At 43.2% G+C, this 24417-nt stretch overlaps 1 protein-coding gene across 2 annotated transcripts in view; it reads left to right on the top strand.

Annotated features, from left to right (window-relative positions):
• Window positions 1–641: 641 nt before the first annotated feature.
• mon2 (MON2 homolog, regulator of endosome-to-Golgi trafficking) overlaps window positions 642–24417 on the top strand; it is a 34280-nt gene continuing 10504 nt past the window's right edge. For both annotated transcript variants that reach the window (XM_068602665.1, XM_068602664.1), the window contains exons 1-21: window positions 642–1157; window positions 7985–8048; window positions 9685–9812; window positions 12444–12575; window positions 12914–13043; window positions 13314–13411; window positions 13803–13928; window positions 14160–14354; window positions 14767–14891; window positions 15619–15758; window positions 16144–16294; window positions 17101–17291; window positions 17633–17714; window positions 17916–18097; window positions 18793–18905; window positions 19709–19813; window positions 20082–20162; window positions 20285–20358; window positions 20764–20854; window positions 21067–21168; window positions 23034–23144. In XM_068602665.1, coding sequence (XP_068458766.1) covers window positions 1050–1157; window positions 7985–8048; window positions 9685–9812; window positions 12444–12575; window positions 12914–13043; window positions 13314–13411; window positions 13803–13928; window positions 14160–14354; window positions 14767–14891; window positions 15619–15758; window positions 16144–16294; window positions 17101–17291; window positions 17633–17714; window positions 17916–18097; window positions 18793–18905; window positions 19709–19813; window positions 20082–20162; window positions 20285–20358; window positions 20764–20854; window positions 21067–21168; window positions 23034–23144 — 2529 coding nt within the window. In that variant the 5' untranslated portion in view covers window positions 642–1049. The remainder of the gene's footprint in view (window positions 1158–7984; window positions 8049–9684; window positions 9813–12443; window positions 12576–12913; window positions 13044–13313; window positions 13412–13802; window positions 13929–14159; window positions 14355–14766; window positions 14892–15618; window positions 15759–16143; window positions 16295–17100; window positions 17292–17632; window positions 17715–17915; window positions 18098–18792; window positions 18906–19708; window positions 19814–20081; window positions 20163–20284; window positions 20359–20763; window positions 20855–21066; window positions 21169–23033; window positions 23145–24417) is intronic.

The following is a 24417-nucleotide window of genomic DNA, read 5'->3' as shown; positions in this document are numbered from 1 at the left end:
TGCCTCTTCGCAGAGGCAGCGTCGCTCTGCAGCCTCAGGGAATGGATGCTCTTCTTTACCATATTTGCACATATGTTTTTTTTTTCAGTCTGTCTCACACATAATATTCATTTGGACTATTGCTCCTCGCTTACTTTAATGCATCGTATCTCTTCAAATGTGTTCTCTTATTGATTAACCTTTAGATGAATACCTAATGGTAACTGAATGCTTAGCTAGAAATGGGATGTGTTTTCTTAAATGCTATACTCTATACTGCTGGGAAGTTTAACCTGAACGATGGATCATATTTTTACAAACCAGTAAAAATCTGAAAAAAAACAACAATAATTACAGCAAATGATAGATGGATGTAGTGGAGGAAAACACAATAAGAGTGAAGAAACAGACAATGTAAATGCTCCAGTAGAAGGCCTACCCATAAATACATCAAACATGATGCTTATGTACTATATATATATAAAGCAGCTGTGTCTAAAAAGTACGGCCTTTAGGCGGTGCATGTGGACGTGTAACTTGCAGAAATGGCCAGACGTGGCTCGTTGTCTGCCTGCATCACGCTCCGCCACCAGGGGTCGCTGTAGTCATTTCTCTGAATCGGTCACTGTTTACGGAAGTCCAAGTGACGTGTCACTGTCCACTGAAGCATTGTGGGAAGGAAAGTGGAGCTGGCGGCCGTTGATGGCAGACTGCTCAATTTGACGAATAGATTCGATAAATGAGCAGCCTTAAGAAACGGAAACAAGCGGGCAGCGAGGCTACATCACGGAGCTAATGTCTCCGGGCTGCGAAGAAGAGGAACGTATGCCGGTGTCATCGCTGCTCTCCTGCGCACGAGCGCTCCAAGCAGAGACGTGGTTATCCTGTGTCAATGGACCGCGGCGTTTTTTTATTTCCTTTTCCAAGACGGCCGAATAAAGTAGCGACGGATTATAATCCCCCTCCCGCTGTGGACGGGCGGGGGGCGACTGCGCGCCTGCATTCCTTAATCGTTTGAAGTTTCGTGAGATTTTTTTTGTTGTTGGGGGTTTTCGAAGACGCCGTCGAAGATGTCGACCAGCAGTCCCGAGGCGGTGAAGAAGCTGCTGGAGAACATGCAGACGGACCTGCGGTCTCTGTCCATGGAGTGCAAGAAGAAATTCCCCCCAGTCAAAGAGGTTAGCCGGTGCTAGCTAGCTCTACTGGGCCGTTACCAATAGTGTTTGGCGGCTTCTCTCCCTCTGCGTGTCTGGTAAACTGTAGCTTTGGACACATTTGTTGTTTGATTGAGCCCGCCCTCCTCTCTCCCTTCCCCTGTCAATCACCGGGCCCCTACTCTCGTTTGTCGTGGGACGTGGACACTTGAGGTGTCCTCTCTCGCTGTCCCGGTTAATTAAAAGTTGTGTCAGCTGCTGGGCCTTCCTGCCGACCAGGCGTTCAATTTAAAGCAACACATGCAGGTGTTGCCCACCTTTTTTTTGGTTCATGCGGCTAAAATTAGGCATTGACAGAGGGGATATTGTTGAATGTCGGCCTTTTTGTGAAGTTGTAGTTCAGCCCATAGTTGCATGGCCCCACTTCCGCCATTAAAACATATAAATCCCACATGAATGTATATCTCAGAATGTCCACAACTACAACCAAAAACAAGCTAGATGAATGCAACTAGTGAGGACCTTTTTTTTGAGGGGATTTGTGAGAACCAGGCTTTTATTTTGATTGCAGGGCAGTAGTGCATTCATGAGTGGACAGTCATCAGGTGAGCTATTTTTAGAGACTTGTTTTTGTTTTCCAAATGTGTCATAGACTACTTTTCTTTAACTTGAGTAGGTTTATCTAGGATCTCACATTGCAAGTTGGTTTCACAACACTCTTGGCAGTGTTGACACAGCCAAGAGCAATTCCATACAAGTGTTTTTAAATATATATTTCTTTCTGGGAATGAATTACTGTTCGCGGCTGCTGACTAGGCTTCGTTGTGTAGCGGTCTTTGGTTGGCTTAGTTTCAGAACACAATTGTACAAGGAGGCATAACGTCAGGGCCCTTTTTTCCTTTTTTTAAATTTTTTTTACAGTGTCTGTGCATTGTTAGATTCACATTGAGAAGGACAACAGTCCACCCAGCTTTCATGACTTCATTTTGCCACAAACAACACAGCCCTCTTCACACTGCGATCTGCCTTCAGCAGTCCACAGGGCTGGGATCAGAGTTCATTTACATCCAGAATGCATTGCATTTTCTTTTAGACCTTAATTTAGTGGCTTAAAGATAAACACAGTCATGAGGCTTGTTGCCAACAGCAGTGGGTAAACACAGCATCCATTCACTCTCTGTTATGGTTTGGCCGAGCTGTATTTCCTAACTGTGTGGACATATATAGATGCATTTTTCTTTTGTTTTTCTTATTTATTTTGGCACTGAGATGTGCACAGAGTGCACCTAGTGTTTGACGATGTTATGTGATTCCGCTGACACTATCCTGGTCATATCCTCTTTACCTTCATCCCCAGGTGTTGCAAGCTCACTGTTTGCTTGCAAACAGTCACACGAGTCATTAAATGAAGTGCTACACTGTAGGCCGTATGGTTGCTTTTGAGGCCATGGAAATACTTGCCATCCAGCTCAGCAATACATATCGGACTACACTGGCTTAGCTTGTTTTCCCTTCAGTCCTCACTTTGGGCATTAAACAACATCACAATGGCAAAGAGAGAAAGTTGTGTTTCCAGTTCCTTTATGTGCTTCTGTCGCCGCCTACACCTGGTCTCTCGCCTCAAGCCGCTTGCTGACCCTTGCCGAGGGGCCCTCATGAAACATTGCCTTCAGTATCGATTCCTCGCCGCCCATGTTTCCTGGTCCCTATCAACATTTCCCCCTCGGGGATCACAGCAGCGCAGGGAGCCACTTTGATGTTCCCCCACTACCTGAGCTCACTCGCGCTCCGGGTTGATAGAGTTGTGATTGAAACCACCCCAATTCGAGCCGTCATGGTTCTATTTGATGGGGTGTGTCTATTGTGCGACAAACGAGCCGCATACCGGTGGCAGTTGTTGTGGATTCAAATAATTTGTGTGCCCGTGATCCTCAAACTATCCATTCTTAGAATGGAATTTCTTTTGAAGATTTGTCAATTCATTTAAACAGAGGTCCACACATTCAGCGCGTACCTCTTTGAAATGAATTGGCTGCTCTGAAATGTTAAATGAATTACGGTCTTGTTTGTGCGTACATTTTTCAAACTTAATACCACACAGCATTGTATCAAAGAAGCCCTGTCCTCATTTCCCAGCCCATCTACATTCCAGTTCCTCCTCCATTTCCCAGTCTATCTCCCACAGAGACATTGCTCCACAGCCAGTGGTTTTCTGGGTTAAGAGGAGTCAAGACAAGTCCCATTGATTTTTTTTTTTTTTCTTCTTCTTTGTTCCTGCGTCGTAGCATCACACTCAGAAACCAATTTTTCATTGCGTAGCAGTCGGTGAAAGTAAACCACCAAGGCTTTGCTGTTTGTTGTGTTCTGATTGCTTTCGCCTGTAGGTAAAAAAAATAAATACAAACCTTGAGCAGCCAGCACTCTGTGTGGATGAGTCAGGTGCTGTCAACTGCATGTGGCTCACAGTGAAGTGTGCCCGCTTTTCTTGGGTGGAAAACTGCCATATTAATAAAAGCATTTAGAGCAATTATTTAGTTTGTCTCACTTATTGTGCTAATTTGCTCGAGAGGTTCTCGTTGACTACACAGAGACAAAGCAACAGGGGATTTGGCAAACTGACACTGTTGCGCTGAAACTCTGACTGAATATGTCCTTTTTCTTTCATATTTACGAGAAGTCTGTTCCAAAAAAAAAACTGTTGAGTTTATACACTCCCAGCATGTTTCTAAGGAAGTCAATCTGTGATGAGCTTCGGTAATGTTGCTTTTCAAAGGAATGAGCTGGCATTCAAGACGTCGGGCAGTTCCGCTTTGAGGATCTCCACGCGAAAAAAACGCCCCCCATCCCAGAGAAGATCTGAAAGCACTGAACAATTTCTGATTTGTACAGCAGAAACCAGTAATACTGTTAAAAAAAATACTTATATTGGTTTGTTTGTAGTTACAATATTTTTGCTTGATTTGATTCTTTAATCCTTTGAATTATGTAATATTAACATGGAAGACGTACAGAATTAATATACTGTACAACAACAATGTACTCTCGACATGCCAGAGGCTAAAAGTAGTTGTTAATAAGGCTGTTAAACACTAATACGCAATCATTTTTATCGTAGTCATTTTTAGTACATAATCCAGCACAATAGTAAGGTGTAAGGCGCTACTACGACAACAAAGTTCCCTTGGGGATTAGTTATCTATCTATCTAGCTATCTAGTACTGTTGACGCCCAGACTAACGAAGCATAAAGACGACAACTCCATGAACCAGGCTTTAGCGGTTTAGAAAGACTGATGAAAGCAATGACCCATAACATGAGCCATTAAGTGGTTTTGGGTGGTTTTCTGTTGCAATGACAAAGTCAGGCCAGTGGTATTTCCCTCCCTGTGGTGGTGACTTCATAACGCTGACACGGCCTTCAGAGAGATGGAATGTCCACACTTGACAACAGAAAGCGTAAACAGCACTTTCTATGAGGAAGGAGGTGGGGGAAAATGTGTTCACGCGCAAAAAGAGACACTTGGGTTTGACTTGGAGCCAACCATCAAGTAGTACGACGGAGAATATAGGGTCACTTGAGGCTGAACAAAGAAAGCTCACATAATCTGCTTCTAATTAGAGTAATATTGATTTATTCGCCTTTTTTAACTGACTGACAGGTATCACACTCGTGGAGAAAAAACACAACAGCCATTATTATCATTTAGCAACATCATGGGGCCAAATATCTGGATTCAAACCTGCAATATTCCATCATTACCGTCTTCAACATCCCATTACTGTGGTCTCGCCTTTTGATCGGGCACTTGCAATCCTATTTATAACTTGGCGATTGGAGGAAACCTGCTCATGTCTCTCACTCGCCGCGGGGGCTGCAGAATTTCTTGTTGACTCAGATCAGTTGAGTCGATCGATAGCTGTAGCATAATGTGCCGTTCGGTTAATGCTGCGGTTTATTCTGCGGTTAATTGGCGTCGATGGAGCACCGCGAGTTCGCGGGTGTGACTGCATCTGAAAATGCGGCTACTGAAGCACAACTCCTCTGACGCTGCTGCGAATGCTTCTTTTTTAATATCAATGAATCTCACTATTTTGTTGAAATGATTGATTGATTGAAACAAATGCTGATCACAACTTCCCAGAGCCAAAAACAAATGTATTTAAAGATATTTTTCTATAATACTTTTAGTTGACCCAAATAGAAGAAAACAAAAATAATGTTAAGCAATTTAGAATTATTAAACAATTAAAAATTACTTGATCATTTGTTGCCAACCCACAGCTGTAACATTATAGCTTTAAAATGAAATGAAATAACCAATGCGAAGCCAGAGAAAATATCGATGGGCTTGTATTATAAAGCATGACATATTGTCTAGCTCACCACTACCCCAGACGTTGCAGTTCTTGCACCTTTTTTTTTTTTTTTTCATCCTTCATAGCTGCAGTGTGTTATGGCCTCCTCCTCCTCCGGGATTAGAGTTCTGCAGGGACGACTGATTTTTGTCGGCGTCAAACTGGTTCCTTCAACTTAATGGGATCTTTTCCGTTGCATTTTGGATTTTTACAGACAAAAGATTTATGACGCTTGCATTTTCTATTCAGTAAGATAATCTTCACTAATGAACAAACAAACCTTGAGTGAGTGGAGGGGAACCAGAAGTGCAAAAAAAATTAAGCTAAACACATTTCTGTGTTTCATTGTGACTCATTCCTGCAGTGCTCCATATCAAAAGACAAAAACAACAACTATGTTCTCTTCAATCTCCTGCAAAGACTTCCAGCTCTGTTTGAGAAACAAAGGAGAAGAAGGAGACTAACAAGATTTAACTTTTTAAGAAGCTGTACACTAACTAGCGGCAGCTTTTGGTAACCGACAGCTCCGCAGGTTATGCATTGTTGACTTCCACGGTGGCTTGACCTTGTGGCTGCCTCAGATGACACGTGGAGGTGTTACCGTTATTTTCTTGGCCAAGGACTGTTTGAGCCACCCTGGCGTAAAGAGCACTTGCATTATGGCGTCTCATCCGGAGTAGAACGGCTTGCTCGGCTTTACATTCTGCTTGAACGCCACAGGCGCACAGAGAGGGCGGGTTTCTCGGTTTGATCGGTCAGTGGTCACTTAGTGGTCACCGAGATAAGGTGTCCTGCTTTCTAAATGTATCCCTGTGGCTGCGGAGAGCATATTGGGTGATAGGGCTCCAATCATTTGTAAAACACGCACGCTTGAGGTGTAGTCGGATCATGATCTTGAAAAATGCATCAAGGTAATGTCGGCCCACTGGCTGTTTGTTCAGTTGCGGCGGCCTGCTGGCACCACTGATATCAGGGATGTGGCAGATGTCGGGATTAAAAGCTGTATCATGCAAGTTCTTCTCCAGAATAAAATAACACAGGAGAAAATGCTCATAGCAATCACAGCGACAGTGATCCAAAGCATGTATGGATCAAAAGATCTAATTATTCATATTTAGATGCTGTTAAATAATTCACTCATAGTAGTAATCATGACAACATGCGTGGGAGAAAAGAAAGTAAACTGGCAATTTGTTATATTTTTTCTTACGTTGATGTATTTCATGAATACATTTGTTTCCAAACTCTGCTATCAGTTCATAATTGTTATTTTCAGGCTTGTTGAAAATTTAAAAATGCACTGCTGTGGATAAGTAGCTTATTTGCACTAGTGAGGCGACTGTATTTGTAAAGCACACTCTAAAGATTTAGGCAATAGCCTTCTAATAATGTGAACCATAGTAAGATATATTTTTCATCAGCACAGTATTATAATAGTGTACTTGAATTATACACAATGCAGTAATTTAATTTTCACAGAAAGCTGAAGCTGTCCATTTCATTACTTTGTATTCATGTAATATATGAATGCCAATTAGATGTAATCTGCATGAGAAATAACGAAACAATGAATGTTTATGATAATTATCTGCTTCAGGTGTTCAATGTGACCCAGACAGACGTGATCACCATTAAAGGTTTCCACCGTGAATGCACTTAATGCTACATTTTCTTTCTTTTTTGGCAAGGAAGTCATACCAAGAGTGATAAAAATAGAAGGGATGGCAGGGCAGACTGCCTTTGTTCACCATGTGAGTCTTTCATGACATGTGGGCTTTGCAGATGCTCGTTACCTCCGCATCAGGTTGCCGAATATAAAAAAAAAAGCTAATCTAGGAGACAGATGAAGGACATAAATAATGTATTTATGGTCTGTCAAACTGCAGACGATGTCTCACATTTGCAGAGTGTATCCTTCTGGCAGTTCGCAGTATGAAAAGTGGCATTTTCTTTTGTTAATGACACAAATGTCACAATAGGAGACGATGATTTGAGTAAAACTGAGAAGATGGTATAGAAGAATGCGAGAGAGAGAGAGAGGGATCTAGGGAGGGAGCAGTGATGGGAGAGAATGAGAGAGGATCTTGAAAGGCTTGTGCTTGTTTTAAAACGTCAAAAACGACCTCTGTTTTGACCGGTAAATGATCAGCATCTCTGTTTTTGTCACACAGACTGACTCGCATTTAGTCCATCTCCATATTATCCTCTCTTACTCACTCACTTACTCTCGACATTCCTCCTTTCTTTCCTGTTGCACTTGGGGGAAATCACATTCTACTCGCATCCCCCTCATTTCCCCTTTGGGATTAATAAAGTATATATCTATCCATCTATTTCAAGTTGAAGCCCATTTTAACAGATTTACAAGCCCTCCCTCTTCCCCTCCCCCCCTCCAAAGAGTTGTGTCTACCACAGGTAGCCCAGCGATGCTGCACCATCAGCACCGAACGTTGTTGACCTAAATGTCTCGCCTTTCTCTTTTTTTTTACCCCTCAGGCCGCAGAGTCGGGCATTGTGAAGATCAAGACCATTGCTGCCAGGAACACGGGCATACTGGCAGGTGAGTGAGAGACTGTGACGGCTGGTGGGTAACCACAACCGAGATATCGAACTAGTCGCCGCCCTGTCAAAAACAATGTCATTCACGCAGGCAGCCTGTGGCAAGTCATTTGCATTGTGACGTAAGTGCATTATAAAAAAAAAGAGTGACATCACCCAGTGCACTATAAGATCACGGCGACCTGCCTATTGATTTCCATCAGCTCTCATCCCTCAGCTTTGTTTAGTCGATTGATTCCTGACGAGACATCTGCATGCTCTGAATTCACTACAAAGCAAAGCAGGGATCGACCGCCCCGTGAGGCAAACTGTCGTTATCGGTGGAACTGGGCTCCGATAATGGCCACAGCCGCTGCCGGTCACCTAGGAAAGTCCATCGCCGCTGAGCATCGAGGTCCCAGACACCTAACGAGGGGCCACAGCGGCTGAGAAATGTCCGTGTGCATGTCAATTTTAACTCCTGACACCCTGAATATGGCACTTCGAGAACGGGAGATTTGGCAGAGCGCCGGCACCCCAGAGAGTCATGAATGCGCGGCGGACTTTAAATTACTTTTCAGATATTTCTTATTTCATTTTTGTTCATTTTAAAACCAATTCTCCACTCCAAGAGAAAACATTCAACGCATTATTCTGCCGATACGTTTTTGGAAATATGGGCTAAAACGTTGCATCAGCTGATTGCACAGCAAGTTGATGAGTCATATCCGACTCTTTTAGTGCATTTCTCCCAATAATAGTCCGATTAATCGTCTTTTTCCTGCTCCCCAGTATTGTTGTTACAACAGGCTTTGAAAGCCACTATACCTCTACTACAAAGCTCTTTCAAATGCTCGAATGGGGAACTGTTCCTCCGCTGCCTTGATCAACAAAGTCCGGCTTTCGAGTGACATTTGCAGAGTTGACACATAGTCGACATTTTCCGAGTTCCGCTGTCGACGGTCTGACTCCGACTGCCCCTCTCTGCAAACCACACAGTGACTCGCCTTCAGAAGAGCTCATTTATCTTTGTATCCAGAATGGATTTGTCAAAGCGGCGTAATGAGGTGTAACACCAAAGATGGAGCGGTGAAACCTGTTGTGTGTGTGTGGCTATAAATTATGGGCAAAGCTAAATGTGATGAAGGGGAAAATGATCCAGGTAGATGAATGAGAAACACCGGCGCACAGCAGTATCATACGAAGGCCGCTTTTTGGCGTCGTTAAATAACAATTTAACATGGAGACAAAGTTCCAATACATCCTCCAACTTTGATATTTGAAAGAAATTGGATTCACTTTTTTCTTAATTAGTGTCTGTTTTTGTTATTTTTAAGCTGTAGTTCTTAAATCTTTGCCTTTTGTAAGCTATGTTTCTGCCGTTTTTGTTACTGATATTAATCATGAAAAACACGAAAGGCTTCAGATTATATTTATGAACTGTATTTTGGATTCATTAAACAATATGCTGTGATTTATGCAGGAGGGTTTTGTACGTGATAATAATTTCGAGGCATTGTGACTCATTTATGTGAATTTAATGTTGCCACATTTGTACTTTTCCTTTCCTCCCTGAATTTGAATCATCTGTACAGGTATAAAAAAAAAAATCCCAACCTCCAGTGACATTTATCTTTATCTCTGTCCGTTGCCTGCAGCTCTGAAGGAGAACAGCTTAGAGGTCGTGCAGCCGTTTCTGATGGGCTGTGGCACCAAAGAGCCAAAGATCACCCAGCTGTGTCTGGCAGCCATCCAGAGACTCATGTCCCATGAGGTGGTATCTGAGGTGAGCACCTTGAGCTTGATATTTGAAATGCTGGCACATGAATACAGAACACTGAGACTCATGTTTTAAAATTGAGATATGCGCTGACACAAAATACAATATAAGCCGAATAAAATTGGAATATGATCAAATACATTATGCTAATTAATAACATGGAGTAGTGTGATTGAAAATATGAAAGACGGGGTTTTTTGTGCCTTTTTTTTTAAGATCCTTTTTTTTTTTTTTTTTACTCTAAGTGAATACTAGGCCAGTAAAATATCAGAAAAATTTATTTTTGGTCCTGGATGAAGAATGTAGGGTCATGGCTTCTTTGTGTCTGCTCTGAAACAGGATTAACGCCCAGCATCAAACATTGAGAACATCTCTCTGACATTAGGTTGAGCCAGTCAGGCTTCGTTTCCTCCATTTCCTCTATTTTCCCTGGGTGGTTTAGAAAAGTGGCCTCAATAAATACTCACCTGATTCATTGTAGAATCATCCCTCAAGAATGCCAAATCAATACACATGTCCTTGTGGAGAATATTATTATATTATGTAGTCATGAAGAAGACCAATATCAAAAGAATAAGAAGGGTCTTTTGCCTTAAAAAGAGAGTAAAAAACAGTATAATAAGTAAGTGATTATATCCCCTCAATATTCTTTAAGATTTTGTACATTAACGCTTGCAGATTGAAGTTCACTTTCCACCTTTCGGCACAGCCTTTCTAATATTCTAAGATCAATACAGGAAATAATGCCTCTCATCAAGACCCAATTAGACAATGTAAATATTTGAACAGTTAATCTAATGGTGAAAGGTGCCAACTCCCCCACTTCCTGTTCCACTACTTATTACTTATTCCGTTCTGCAGAATCTTTTAGTCTTTGTGCGACGTCTGTATTCGAGGAAACCATATTTTTGTACCCGGGCTGCTCAAGTAGTTTGATAAGATCTATGAGGCCGATGGCAGTTTGAAATGAGGCTGAATGATTAAATGGAATAAGGTTTCCAATCGCAGGAAACGGGGCGGCTTCTGGAGTAATTTCTTCGACACAAAATGTATTTTAACACCAGCTTATGTGATGAGTGAAGAGGTTTTGAACCTTTTTTTTAAATAACCCAGCTGGAGTCAGACCTGAGATTAGAGCCGTTTCAAAGCTGTCACCCTGGAGCTGCCGCACAAATGCCTTGTTAATACACCATAAAAAGGCTGTTATTAAAAGCTTATAAAGCCATCCCGCGCTTCCTACATTTTGATATCGGGCGTTTATTTAATTACACTGACATTGGTTTCAAAGCTTCTGCCCGTGGAAGGAGAGTCTGAGTGCTCTCCGCTCCCAGAATAATGCCGTAAGATAAATGTGACATGACAGGGGATCCGGTGTAATTTTGACCAACCACTTCTTTTTCACTCCGTAGTATTCACATCAGTGTTCCAACTAATTATCATCACGAATTCATCTGTTAAGTTTTCAATAAACCGTGATCTTAAAATCTTAAAATAGTAATAACAAAAATGTCTCATCAATGTCAACACTTTGCTTGCTTTGTCTTAACAATAGTCTGTATTTTAAAACCACTAAACTAAACAAGAAAAAACATTAAATCCTCACATTTGAGCAGGCGGGAGCAGCTCAAATGTGCAAAAATGAGCAAATAATAACTAATCTTTTCAACACTAATCGTTGTCGTCGGCCCATAACGTTGCATTGTTCCTTACCTGACAGACACTAATGGAAACAAACCCAGTTTTACTGGGGTCTCTCGCGGGCGGTGGTTGAGTTTCTTGGTGTGTGACGGGGAGGCAGGTTTTCTGAGTCAGATAAAGAAACGCACACCTCACATATTCTACAACACAACATAACTGTTTGGGAGTTGCAATAGAGCGTATACTCTCTGAACAGATGAATCGCTGTTAAATCCTGTAGCACCTTGAATGTAGGAGTGGGTTTAGAGCTGAAACAAATAACATTAGACAGAAAATCATAAGACCACAAAATGATAATTGATCATATTGAGTCATTTATCATATTGAGTCCTTAATCAAGCTAAAATACCAAACAGGTTGTAGCTTCTGAAATGTGAAGATTTGTTGATGTTCTTTCTTTGATACCAATGTCTTGCCTTTTTTGTTTTGGATTTTTGGTCTGACATAAGCAATTCTGTGATATTTCATAGACGAAATTACACATTTTTGTAATCTAAAAAGCAGAAACTCATTATGAAATGCATCTTCTTTTATATTTGATTTTCCTTTTTGAAAAAAAAAAAAAGTATTGAGACCTCCTGTGCCTCTAGCTCTGAGAGCTCGCGTGAAGATGAGCTGTGTTTTTGGAGAGTTTGACCTAAGAAAGGACATGAAAGGTGTCACTTTCTGTGAGCATCAATTGATATTAACTGGTAACAAGCGTCATTGTAGACTCAATCGAGCTGTGACCCCGAAGCAGGCAGCTCCAGCTGGTCCCTCACACGCGTGTGTTTTTGTGCATGTTGTGTGTCCTCAGGCGTAGCTCTCACTTCACTTTGTTGTTCTGTCACAATCTAGCAGCTCTTGATGCTGCGAGCGTGTGTGTGCAAACTGGTGGATGATCAAGGTTTTCATAAAGATCACCCGTAAACAATTTAAGGTGTTTTGTGCACGTGACAGGCAGCGGCGGGGAACATCATCAACATGTTGTGGCAGCTGATGGAAAATGGTTTGGAGGAGCTGAAACTTTTACAGACGGTCCTGGTCCTGCTAACGACAAACACGGTCGTACACGATGAAGTACTTTCCAAGGTACACGAGCGACACGCTCGCACAAACTGTTTGTATATGTGACTTATTCCATTCTACTATCTATATGTGGACCCTGCATCCATCTCACTATCCAGGGTTGTTTGCAGTGAGGCCTCTTATATGCTTCATCATACCTATAAATACATATATTTGCGATATCTTTGCTCCAGTTTGTGCAGCATCGCCGCACAGTGCAAATTTGTACCTGTAATGACACCATAAGGTTTTCTTTTAACCCCTTCTGGAGATGGTCCACACATGCAGCAGTAGTTCATTTCGGTTCAGTTTACACCGAATGCATTGGCGGCACAATAAGTTCACGTTTTGCTCCCGCCCAGGCCATTGTGCTGTGTTTCCGACTTCACTTCACCAAGGACAACATAACCAACAACACGGCGGCCGCCACCGTCAGACAGGTCGTCACCGTGGTCTTCGAGAGGATGGTGGCTGAGGACGAGCGGTTCAAAGGTCAGAGGGCGCTGGTTCCTGTTTGAGGGAAACTGGAGAAGGGTTCATATAGGGATAAAAAGTAGGGACTCTGGTGGAATGCAAAAAGTGCACAGATTTACAGCAATTTAAACAGTTTGTGAAATATGGTGCGCTGTTGGAGAGATGTCTCAGTAGAGAGTACAGCGTTATATACATGATTCATTGGAAGTCCTTGATTATTACTCTGTAACATCACTAATCTGAAGTGCAAAACAATATCTAAAAGAAACATGTTTTTTCCTTTCCTAGGCATTGTGGAACAGCCTCCTCCTGTCCAGGGAAACACCAACAGGCGGTCGGTCAGTACGCTGAGGCCCAGTGCTAAAGACGCATACATGCTGTTCCAGGTATGTCCACCAGGAGGCGGCAGCCTTCTACAAAGTGTCATGATCTCTTCTCAGGGTGCAAGTAACCTTTTGGACCAAGCTGCTTTTGAAATGTGAAATGATTGCGTAATAAATGGACTCGAGACAATAAATATAAATGGTCCGCACGGCTGGGATACACGGGTATTTCCAAACTCACAATCTCGAGAAGTTGGAGAAATGGCTTTCATCTCTGGGATGACGTGAATTTGCAGGAAGAAGTGATGAGGTGATTTTTGTCTTGAAGTTATTTCAGACCCACGCTTCATCTTTTGTGTGATTGTTCTTTTGATTCCAGCAAAGGTCAGTGTATGTCGGGATGTAACGCTCCATTGTTTTAAATTACTTTGGTGTTTTTTTTTCGTCTCTGCAGGACTTGTGCCAGCTCGTGAATGCTGATGCCCCCTACTGGCTGGTGGGGATGACAGAGATGACTCGGACATTTGGGCTGGAGCTCCTGGAGTCTGTTCTTAATGACTTTCCGGGGGTGTTCCTACAGGTACACGCACCCTCACACGTTATGGACAGCACAAATGTAGAACCATGTTCTGACCAAACTAGTCTTCCGAGATCATTTATGTTTTGTCAGATATTTCTGTTATTTTGTCCACCTCCTGTATATATTTAATTATCTTCACGTCAGCTCACTGCAGTGAAACGAATGCTCTTTAACAGCAGTGTGTCTTGCTGTTACTATGCTTGATCTGATCCCTCTCTCTTTCACACCCAGCATCAAGAGTTCAGCTTCCTGCTGAAGGAACGGGTTTGTCCCCTCGTCATCAAGCTCTTCTCCCCCAACATCAAGTTCCGGCAGGGCAGCAGCTGCTCCGCCTCGCCGGCGCCCGTGGAGAAACCGTACTTCCCCATCTGCATGAGGCTGCTGCGTGTGGTCTCGGTCCTCATCAAGCACTTCTACACCTTACTGGTAAGGGCGGCGATCTGCGGCGATGCTCGGCCGGCCAGAACTGTTGCCTGATTGCTGCTTTACGAGTCAGGGATTTTCTCCGGGCACGGAGCTGATACTCCTAATTGATCTGGTCTGATTAGCATCGGATTAGTTTTGTCTTAGTTCGGCTCCAGGCTCTTTAATGAGCTTAGCTGCATCTAGGTAATTAAACATTGCAGCTGTTTTTATATGTTAGTATTCTATCAATCTTGAAAAATGGAAATGTGTCTTTTTGCCCATCTGTCAAGAAGCGTGTTAAGCCACAGAATAACTTCATCAAAGCCCGTAAGGGATTCGGGGATTTAGCCAGAGGCTAAGTTACAGTTACAGGACAAAGCCGGTCAAAAGCTGGTCTGCTCCAATCGGATCAGTGTGTGTGTGTGTCTTGCAGGTGACTGAGTGCGAGATCTTCCTGTCCCTGCTGGTGAAGTTCCTGGACGGGGAGAAGCCGCAGTGGCTGAGGGCGGTGGCTGTGGAATCGGTCCATAGGCTGTGTGTGCAGCCGCATTTATTACGGTAAACAATGTTAAGCTCGACAAAGCCAACCGCACATTTTCTCGCAAACTTAAAACGTCTTCTATAAATTTGAGCTTTTATTGTGTGAAGAAAAAAAAAAGCCTTGAGTTGTTTTGAGTGTGGGTAATCATTCCTTAATGCCCCTTTTAGTTAGCAGCCAAACTGTGTCGTGTATTTGGTCATTAAAGCTAATTGTTTCTGTAATTGCTGATTTATTTAACTGCTCTTGATACAGAGGTTGAGCAAAGCATCAAAAGAAAACCTAATACACCACCGCGCCGTATTAACATGTATTCAACATAAGCATATGATTTTGTTAGTCATCTCCGAATTCAAGACTTGCAGTGTTCGCGTTGTCAACAGGATACTAAATAGTTCAAGTGGTGTGAAAGATATTTAAACTCGTTCCATCTGTTTGATCTCTGCGGCCACGTTTCATGATTCCATAAGTCGAGGATGATATTTGCAGGTTAACGTGCCAATATTAATTTGAGCTGCTATGTACAGCCGAGGCTGACGAAGCACAGCTGAAGCTTGATCTGAAAGTTGAGCAAAGTTGGACAACATGGAGCTGAGCCCGAGCCAAGCCGAGTCTGAGATGTCCTGACGGGTTGTTTTCACAGCATCCTTCTGCACCACGTCGGCTTCCAACTGGACTCCGTCTTGCTGTTTCTGTCTCGCGAATCTCTCGTCACAAAGTCCTGTGTTCTTTTTTTTCCTTTTTCAGTTCGTTCTGCCAGTCGTACGACATGAAGCAGCACTCCACCAAGGTATTCAGAGATATTGTCAACGCCCTGGGATCCTTCATCCAGTCCCTCTTCATCATCCCAAATGCGGGCAACAGTAATGCTCTCGGTGCACCTGCTGGTCAGTCCACTTTATTTTTGCATATTTTTAATTTTGAAGAGTGACCAAATCCTCATTTTGAGCTCCATGAGACTGATACTAATACATTTGATTTTTTTTTCTATTTAAATTACTTTACCTGGGTATGTAGGAAAGTTAATGCTTTTCAGTTTTTGTCCATGAAGTTCTCAAGGAAATGTGTTCAAATGCACCCGACAGATAAAAGTTGAGATACATTTGAAAAATAGGATCTCAAACAAATATCCTGATTCGGAAATGAACAAAACTCCAAATCAAATCATAGGTTGTCATAGGATGGTGATGGGTCTCGTGATTCATTCATGCCACTCCATCTATCTTTTCAGTTTATCCATCTTCCACCATAACACTCTGACTTTCTGTCCAGGCTCAGGTTCGGGGGCCCAGGGCGCCGCTCAGGGCGGGCCAGGGACGGGAGGCGTCAGCGGCAACCTGACCACCCAGGCTGCGTTTGAATACCGCGGCACCTGGATCCCCCTCATGACTGTTAGTGTGCAGGGCAGCGCCAAGGCCACCTAGTAAGTACCGTTACTTACCACCCTATCCCTAACGCGCACATACACAGAACAAGTGAACAGTTGAAGGGATCACCATCTCTGTGCTGCTGAATGGGATAAATATGAGCTCGGAGCAGTGCTAAATTAAACAACAGGGGATCATAACGCGGCAGAGATTAAAGCCTGAACCCTAACGGAGGTGAAAAAATGCTTTGTCATTCCTCTTTGGAGTCTCACAGGAAGACAAGGTTTGAAACACAGAATTACATCAGCCAGAAGACTTCTCGCCACAAAGACAAGTGTGTCTAAATCTCCCTGTCTGATGGTAATTAAATGTATTTGCTGTAATTACATTTCTTCTTGGTGGTTTTGGAAGCTGACGTTCCTCAGTATGAAGGTAAATTAGGCACACACCTCTTGACGCTGTGGAGAAAGCTTCTGCCGGTCGCGGGTGTAAACACACTCCGGAGCGAGGCCATGACCCGTGTAACAACCCTGGACAGTGTCCCCAGTACTTCTTGTAACCGTAGTCCCTACAATCAAAGCAATGAATGAAGCAAAAATGTCCTCTGGCCTGGGGAAAGTCCCTGCGTCGAGAAGGGGCTTTAAATACAGTGCAGTTTTATAAGAAGGAAGTATGAATACTGTATTGTTGTACTGCAGTAAAGAGGCCATTTTAGACGTTATAATGGAACTTATACAACCAGGAACACACAAAAACTTCAATTTATGTATGGACTTTTTATTTATTCATGGCACAATTCACACCAGAACACACACACTCTCACACTATGTCCTCAAGCTGTCCCTCTCTTTTAATCCTCTAGTCTAGAGATGCTGGACAAGGTGGAGCCCCCGTCCATCCCGGAGGGCTATGCCATGTCGGTGGCCTTCAGTGCCCTGCTGGACCTGGTGCGGGGCATCACCTCGATGATCGAGAGAGAGTTGGGCGTGGAGGAGGAGGCGGCTGCAGAGTTCAGGGAGACTCATCCTAATCAGTCGTGGCAGCCACAACCTGGTGAGCATGAACGGGAGTAGGGGAGTGTGTGGAGGAAGACCAGCATGTGCTGATAATGCAGAGAAATATGTGGATATACACCAATCTAATTAAATATGAAGGTATTTGTAAGTTTGAGCTACATGAGAAGGTAGTACCAAAGCATACACACACATACACACACACTGTTTTACTGCATCGCTAAACCTTTTAGCAATGTGGGTGGTAGTACTTCTACGACCCCTGGTGGCCAGATTTTTGTGACCTGTCCCTTCAAGAATGGAGGCATGTTTTTTTTTTTTTTTCCAATTGATACTAAAGTGATTCAATCCCTAAATAAACTTGTGAATGTGTTGTCTCAGGAGTTCACCTGGTATGGGAGGAGATGGTCAGTGCCTGCTGGTGTGGTCTTCTGGCGGCTCTGTCTCTGCTGCTCGACGCCAGGTAAAATGGACATTTTTTTCAGTCGGCAGTTGAGTTGCACGTACAAGCCGGAGAGAATTACTCGTCCCGTGGGAAATCCCCAAATTACAAGTTAACTGCCACAGGCAGGCGACACGCTTCATTCTGCTCTCCTTTCTCTTCTCCCCTCTCTTCTCCCCTCTCTTCTCCACTCTCTTCTCCCCTCTCGTCCCTTCACTTCAGCACCGATGAGACGGCCACAGAAAACATCCTGAAGGCGGAGCTGACCATGGCCTCGCTGTGCGGCCGCCTGGGCCTGGTGACGCCCCGTGACGCCTTCATCACGGCCATCTGCAAGGCCTCCCTGCCGCCGCACTACGCCCTGACCGTATTGAGCAGCAACGCCGCCCACCTCTCCAGCAAAGGTGCAGCTCTTCAGTTGAGAATGCCACTTAATACTCCATAGCAAACACCGTATGAGCACTACCTCAGGGGTCCTGTTGCCTCTCTTTTATTTGTACAAGATGTCGCCCGAATTCTTAATTAAACAGGCATAAATGAAATACCTCCTGCACACCAGCTTTAATGTTGGCATTACAAAATCCAATACATAACAGTTGCACGCACAGCTAGTAGTCCCCCTTTCCTGCCCCGAAGATGGCCTCTGGTCATGTGTGTTTATGCTAAACTAACAAGCACCTCTCATCTCCCATATGGTGAGACGTGAATGCGGCTAAACTCGGCTTAACATGTAAAATGTTGGCAAGCCGCCTGTCCCTCTCATTGCATTAATCCATAACTTTTCACCGTGGCTTCTAATTAGGAACACCACGGAGGACGTGTCTGGGGAATTTTTTGACGCACACGCACACAGCTGCTCTCGAACCAACCACTCAGACATTCGTTATTTGCATATTAGCTTGTACAGATAAAGCCGGCAAATTGGGTCTCAACTGGCGATGGATGTTTGCCTTTGGAGTTAATTAAGAAAGCTTTTCTTGCATGTCGTAAGCTTTTTTTTTTTCTTCTTTTTTTTCCCCCTACAAAACCTGTTTGTGCGCTCCTGACTCCTGTGTTGCGTGGGTGTGTGTTCCCACATGTCTGCGTGTGTTCCCCACAGCCTACTCCATCCAGGGCCAAACTGTGCAGATTATCAGCCCCTCCAGTGAATCTCATCAGCAGGTGGTGGCTGTGGGGCAGCCGCTCACCTCGCAGCCCCAAGGCACTGTGGTGGTAAGCACACAGACACACACACACACACATATATGAAGAGGCTGTCGTTACACTTGACATTTTGATAATGAATTCATGTTGCAGTTTTCCACCCAAAACAAAGCCGACAAACATGTCGTAATCAAGAGAAATCCTACAACACAATTTAAGAGCTGCGAAAAAGAAAGCAAAATCGGGATGATAAGTATGTTAAATACTGTAAAAGAGAGCCGCGGTACTGGCCACCAACGTCTAGGGCAAGTAGGAGCACGGTTAAGTGCGAGTCGTGGGCAGACACCCACATGTGTTCTCCGATTCAGAATGAAATGCAGAGCAAAGCAATCTGTTTACAGTGTTGTCCGTGTTGTTTTTAATTTGTATTGCATGCACAACGCCCACTTACAAACAAACACACTTTGTCTCTCTAGGCGCCATCATTGTAGGGGACAACTGTTATGAACATAAGCAGGTCAGACGAGCTTGTGCATCTAAATTTCCCTTGAGGGCAATACCATTTTGAAATACACCGGCTGTAACCTTAACCCTAAACCTAGAATCATTATCCTATAATTAGACATCTCCCCATAGAAATAATAATGTGTTATTTATTTTATTGTCCTGGTCTCAGCTCTTACACTGTGCATATATTTCCTCACCTTCTTTTTGTTACCATGTCCGTGTGGCTGTGACTGTTGTGCCTCATCTTTATAATTTCTCCCCCCCCACACTTTTCACTCATTGTAATCTTGCCCCAGAGAGGCGCATCAGCCAAATCCTTGATGATACCTATTAAAATGTCCTATAACTCTCTGTTCCTCTGTCAGCTAACTGCCAAGAACATCCAGTGCATGCGGACCCTGTTGAACCTGGCCCACTGCCACGGGGCCGTGCTGGGCACCTCCTGGCAGCTGGTACTGGCTACACTGCAGGTACTACCGACTCGTAAACACACACACACACACGCACACACGTATGCACACTCACTGTTCGATTAGACAAGGCAAAATAGATGGTCCACATTCTCTCTTACACACAAACACGTGCATGTACGCAAAATTACTTTTATACATGCATAAATTAAGTCAATGTTAAGTCAATGAATTGCTCAAAATGTGTTTTTAGTGCCGTTTAAAACTCACACAAGCTGACGATTTACAATAGGGTGAAAGATTCAAGCGTCTCACTTTTGTCTCCCAGCACTTGGTGTGGATCCTGGGGCTCAAGCCGGGGATGGGTGGTGCCCTGAAGCCTGGTCGAGCCGTGGAGGGACCCAGCACAGTGAGTTTTTTTGTTATTTTTAACTAAGGACTGTGTATTGAGCGTGCATTGCGCTGCGTGCGTGTTTCCCACCTCGAGGTTGAAGGCGGTGAGTTAACCGGTTGTGTCTTTAACCTCAACAGGTGCTGACTACAGCCGTGATGACGGACCTCCCCGTCATCTCCAACATCCTGTCCAGACTATTTGAGAGTTCCCAGTAAGGACTAATCCTTTTTCTGTGAAAATGATTTCAAAACTCCAGTTACTTATTCCCTTTTCATTTTCCCAGAAATATACTTCTCATCAAGGTTAATACATGTCATGCTCAGAACCAGTAAATAACAATGGGGGCATGAATAGTTATTTCTTTGTGTCTCCAATGGAGGAGTTCTAGACACACGAATATAATCTTTCTGCTGTGGTATTGTTCTTCCTCATAAATAATTATTGAAATGACCTGAAGAATAACATATGGAATATTCTCTCTGAATACTTTGGAGAAAATCCGAATTATTCACAATGATAGGAAGAGCCGACATCGAAGGATCAAAAAGCGACGTCGCTATAAATACTTGCAATGCAAAATATGCACATATAATGCGCAATGTGTTTTGTAAACCAGGTACCTGGATGATGTGTCCCTGCATCACCTGATCAACGCTCTGTGTTCCCTCTCACTGGAAGCCATGGAAATGGCTTCTGGAAACAACAAGGTAAAGACTTCCTGTGTTTTAGTGCGCGGTGAAACTTGGTCCACAGATGTTTTGGATGGGTCATTATTTGGCTTTTGGTAAAAATGTAAAATAAAGGACGGTGTAATGTATAGGCTATGGGTGTTTTGTTGCTTGTCTGTCAAAGATAACAGTACTTATACTATGATCAGAAAGGTCAGGGTGCACAGTAAAGTGTCCACCTTTCTTTTCAGGAGCCATCTCTGTTTGCTGTGGCCAAGCTGCTGGAGACTGGCCTGGTCAACATGGATCGTATAGAGATCCTGTGGAGGCCCCTCACCGGACACTTACTGGAGGTAATCTCTATTTAAAGCTCCATCCCACAAGCTGCAGTCTCCACTGTCCCAACATTTCATTAAAACTCGGTGAAAGATGATGTGTTTTTTTTTTTTTGTCGACCAAGGTCATAAAGTAAAAGTCCTTGCAAATTATTAATGAATTTCAATTTATTTTTACTGGTTTCATTTTGATCAGACTTTATTCCACTCGGCACAATAAGTGTCTCAGGGTTTTAACCCGTTGAGCGTTTCTCTCCAGCTCCAGTTGGTCTAAACTTGGTAACTCGGTAATTGTCATGTTTTCCAAGGCTGATGAACTCATTGAAGATGTCATTGGCGAATTTGCAAACCAACCTCTATAATAATCATCATAATAATAATAATAATAACCGAAAAGAATGTTAAAATTGCCCCCTTGTATGCTTCTGGTTACGTTCCCCAGTACCAAAGCTCTAATAATGACATTTTTCCATGGAGTCTGGAGCACACATGTGGTTTAGTCATGAAGGAGTAAAGTACTTGAACGAGCTATAGACGTCTCGAACGTTTTCAATTATTATTCAAGGTTTTCAGAGCTGACGTCCAGTAGGTTGTAGTGTATGCGAGGTTAATGAAACTTTCAAATCTATAACATGTTCAACTGATTTTATTCAAATTGATTGCAACCCTTTCCCACAATACTTTTATTCATGCTATTTTAAAAGAAAGACGACAGTGTCCAGACATGAGGTAGAGCCCTAACATTTCTGAGCACTGTTACAAACTGATATAGGTGTTTGGGTCTAAAGCACTTTGGATCAACTGTGCTGTGTGTAAATGCTATAAACTGTGGAGGAAGTTAGATTAACGTGTGTGTAGTTTGTACTTCACCCGCTGTAGCTGTCGGCTACCATGTTGTCATATCTGTAAAAGTATTCTCCTTTTTATGTGTGTGAAAAAAAGTGTGATGAGAGGTTTTCTTTACATTTTCTCTGTCTATCTCCCCTCTCTTTTTTGCACTCCTGTCTGTTTTGCAGAAGGTAAGCTGAGATTCCCTCCTCTATAATCGTTTGCTTTCCCATCTCCTCTCTTTCCCCCCCCCCCCGATCTGTTCTCCCTCTCTCTGCTTTCAACATGTTGGACATGGGAGGTCGCTGTGTCAAAATGTGCATTTCTTCCGCTACGCGCGTTTTGACTTTGCATTCTTGTGCGCAATTTGCAATGTGAAGCTCTGATTTGTCGCCGAATCTGAAGCCGCGCCTGCATAGTATCCTTCGTGCTGAGATACAATGCTGCTTCTCCTTCTTTGCAGACTTCAAATTCGAATTCAACGCTTTTGTAATGTAGAGGAAATGCGACGACGGCGTCACATTCATGATGTCTTTGTTCGCGGATGTACAGTATCATGAAAATTTATATTTGACACTTTATTGATCATGCAGGGCTATGGAAGCCACATTATTAAATGGATACATATGGACCATCTGGGCGCTGAAGGGATGCAGTATCTTCTCTCTTTATGCTGTTAAGCAGTACAACATTTTCTCCTCTTTGGACAACAGTGGAAATGTGTTTGGCATATTTCCCTAAAGACCAAAGATGATTTAATTCGGCACACAAATGCACTCCAGATCTTAAAAGCAGACGACAGGTTTTGCATCACACCAGTGTGCTCTTCTCTGTCGAGCTTGGCCTCTCCATGTGTATCTATTCTAGCTTTCATGATTACACACCGCCACCGTCACGGCACGTCTTGTGATCACAGGGGATCCCGCTGTTTATCCCACAGACCGAGGTGTATTTCACCCACTTGTTCGACACCCACACTGCCCGAACAGCCTCTGCATCAGATCCGTCATCGTGCGCATGTGTCTGCATTTGTGCGTCTGTGATGTGTCCTGCAGGTCTGCCAGCACCCAAACTCCAGGATGAGAGAGTGGGGGGCGGAGGCGTTGACGGCGCTCATCAAGGCTAGCCTGGCCTACAAACACGACCCTCCGCTGGCGCAAAATCAGGTAGGGAACACGACAAAGGGAAGCAGGAAAGCAAACATCTGCATGTATACAACAACGTGGACCATTCTCTAACATACGACCACTCTGGGGAGTATTTAATTAGATGGAGGTATTATTCGTCCTCCCTGGGTTTAGCTCCTTAACATTGTTTGTTTGTAACGCTGACATTTGAGAAAGCTGCTCCACTGTTGCAGTGTATGCTACGAGAGATAAAAGTGTGCGTGTGTGTGCGCCTAATGCTTAAAATGTGGCAAACAGAAATGTCACAGTCACTCTCTCTTGCCACTTGCAAGCACAGTGTCTGTGACCTTCAACTTAGTGCGAGAGATAAAGGGAATGTCACAGAGCTTATCTGAAAGAGCCGTGTGGAGGTTAATAGAAACAGCACGAAGCCACACACATGATGGTTGTCCTGCAGAATTGCACAATACGATCGCTTCTTCAAGGCCTTTTTTTTGTTGATTGTGCAGCGTGGGCAAGCGTTTCTCGTATTCTAATATTGAAAATACAACAATATATATTTGCAAACCATTCTTTGAGGCGACCAAGCAAGTGAATGCAGCCGTATGCGGTTCAAGGAACATCACTTGATTAGCCTTAATGCAAAACACTCGTGTCAATCAGTTGAACTTTTCTGACTAAACATCAAAGGAGTTTAGAGACACGGTGTCGCGGTCGGGGTCACGAAACCTTTATGGTATACATAATAGAAAAGGAATACAAACAGGGGACATTTGACTCAAACCCATCGCCTTAAACATATTGAAAGTGTTATAAAAAAGAAAATAAAAAAATGTGCGTTAAATCAGTCATTTAAGTGGTTTATTTTCTACCATACACCCAAATGAGTTAAACAAAATACTTTAAAAGGACCTTTTTTTTTTTAGCTGCTTTCCTCTGAGCCCTAATGGCTTCTTTATATTAAAAGACATTTAGTATGCTACACTTTCACATGTTAACAATCATAACAGGGATCCATCAAGCGTCTCCATTCTGTTCCCCCACTGATTTATTCTGGCATGTCTTTTTTATTTTGTACATGTCTGTATGTCATCATGCTAATCAGGCAACTTGGGGTTTTTGGGAGGAATCCATTGTGTTGGAACGCATAAAAAAAATAAATAAAAGTAAAGGCAGTTATGACTCATATTTAACAACTCTGTCAGCAGGAGCGCAAACATATATGACCTGACTGGGAAATGAGCTAACTCTTGTGAAACAACAACAAAAAAAAGACATCTGCCTGTGTAATAAATGAGTTTAATGAAGATGC

The sequence above is a fragment of the Clinocottus analis genome, unplaced genomic scaffold (assembly GCF_023055335.1).
Source record: "Clinocottus analis isolate CAN_PGR_092001 unplaced genomic scaffold, fCliAna1.0.p SCAF_6, whole genome shotgun sequence".
Taxonomy (NCBI): Eukaryota; Metazoa; Chordata; class Actinopteri; order Perciformes; family Cottidae; genus Clinocottus; species Clinocottus analis.
This window is presented reverse-complemented; position numbering and strand designations above follow the sequence as displayed.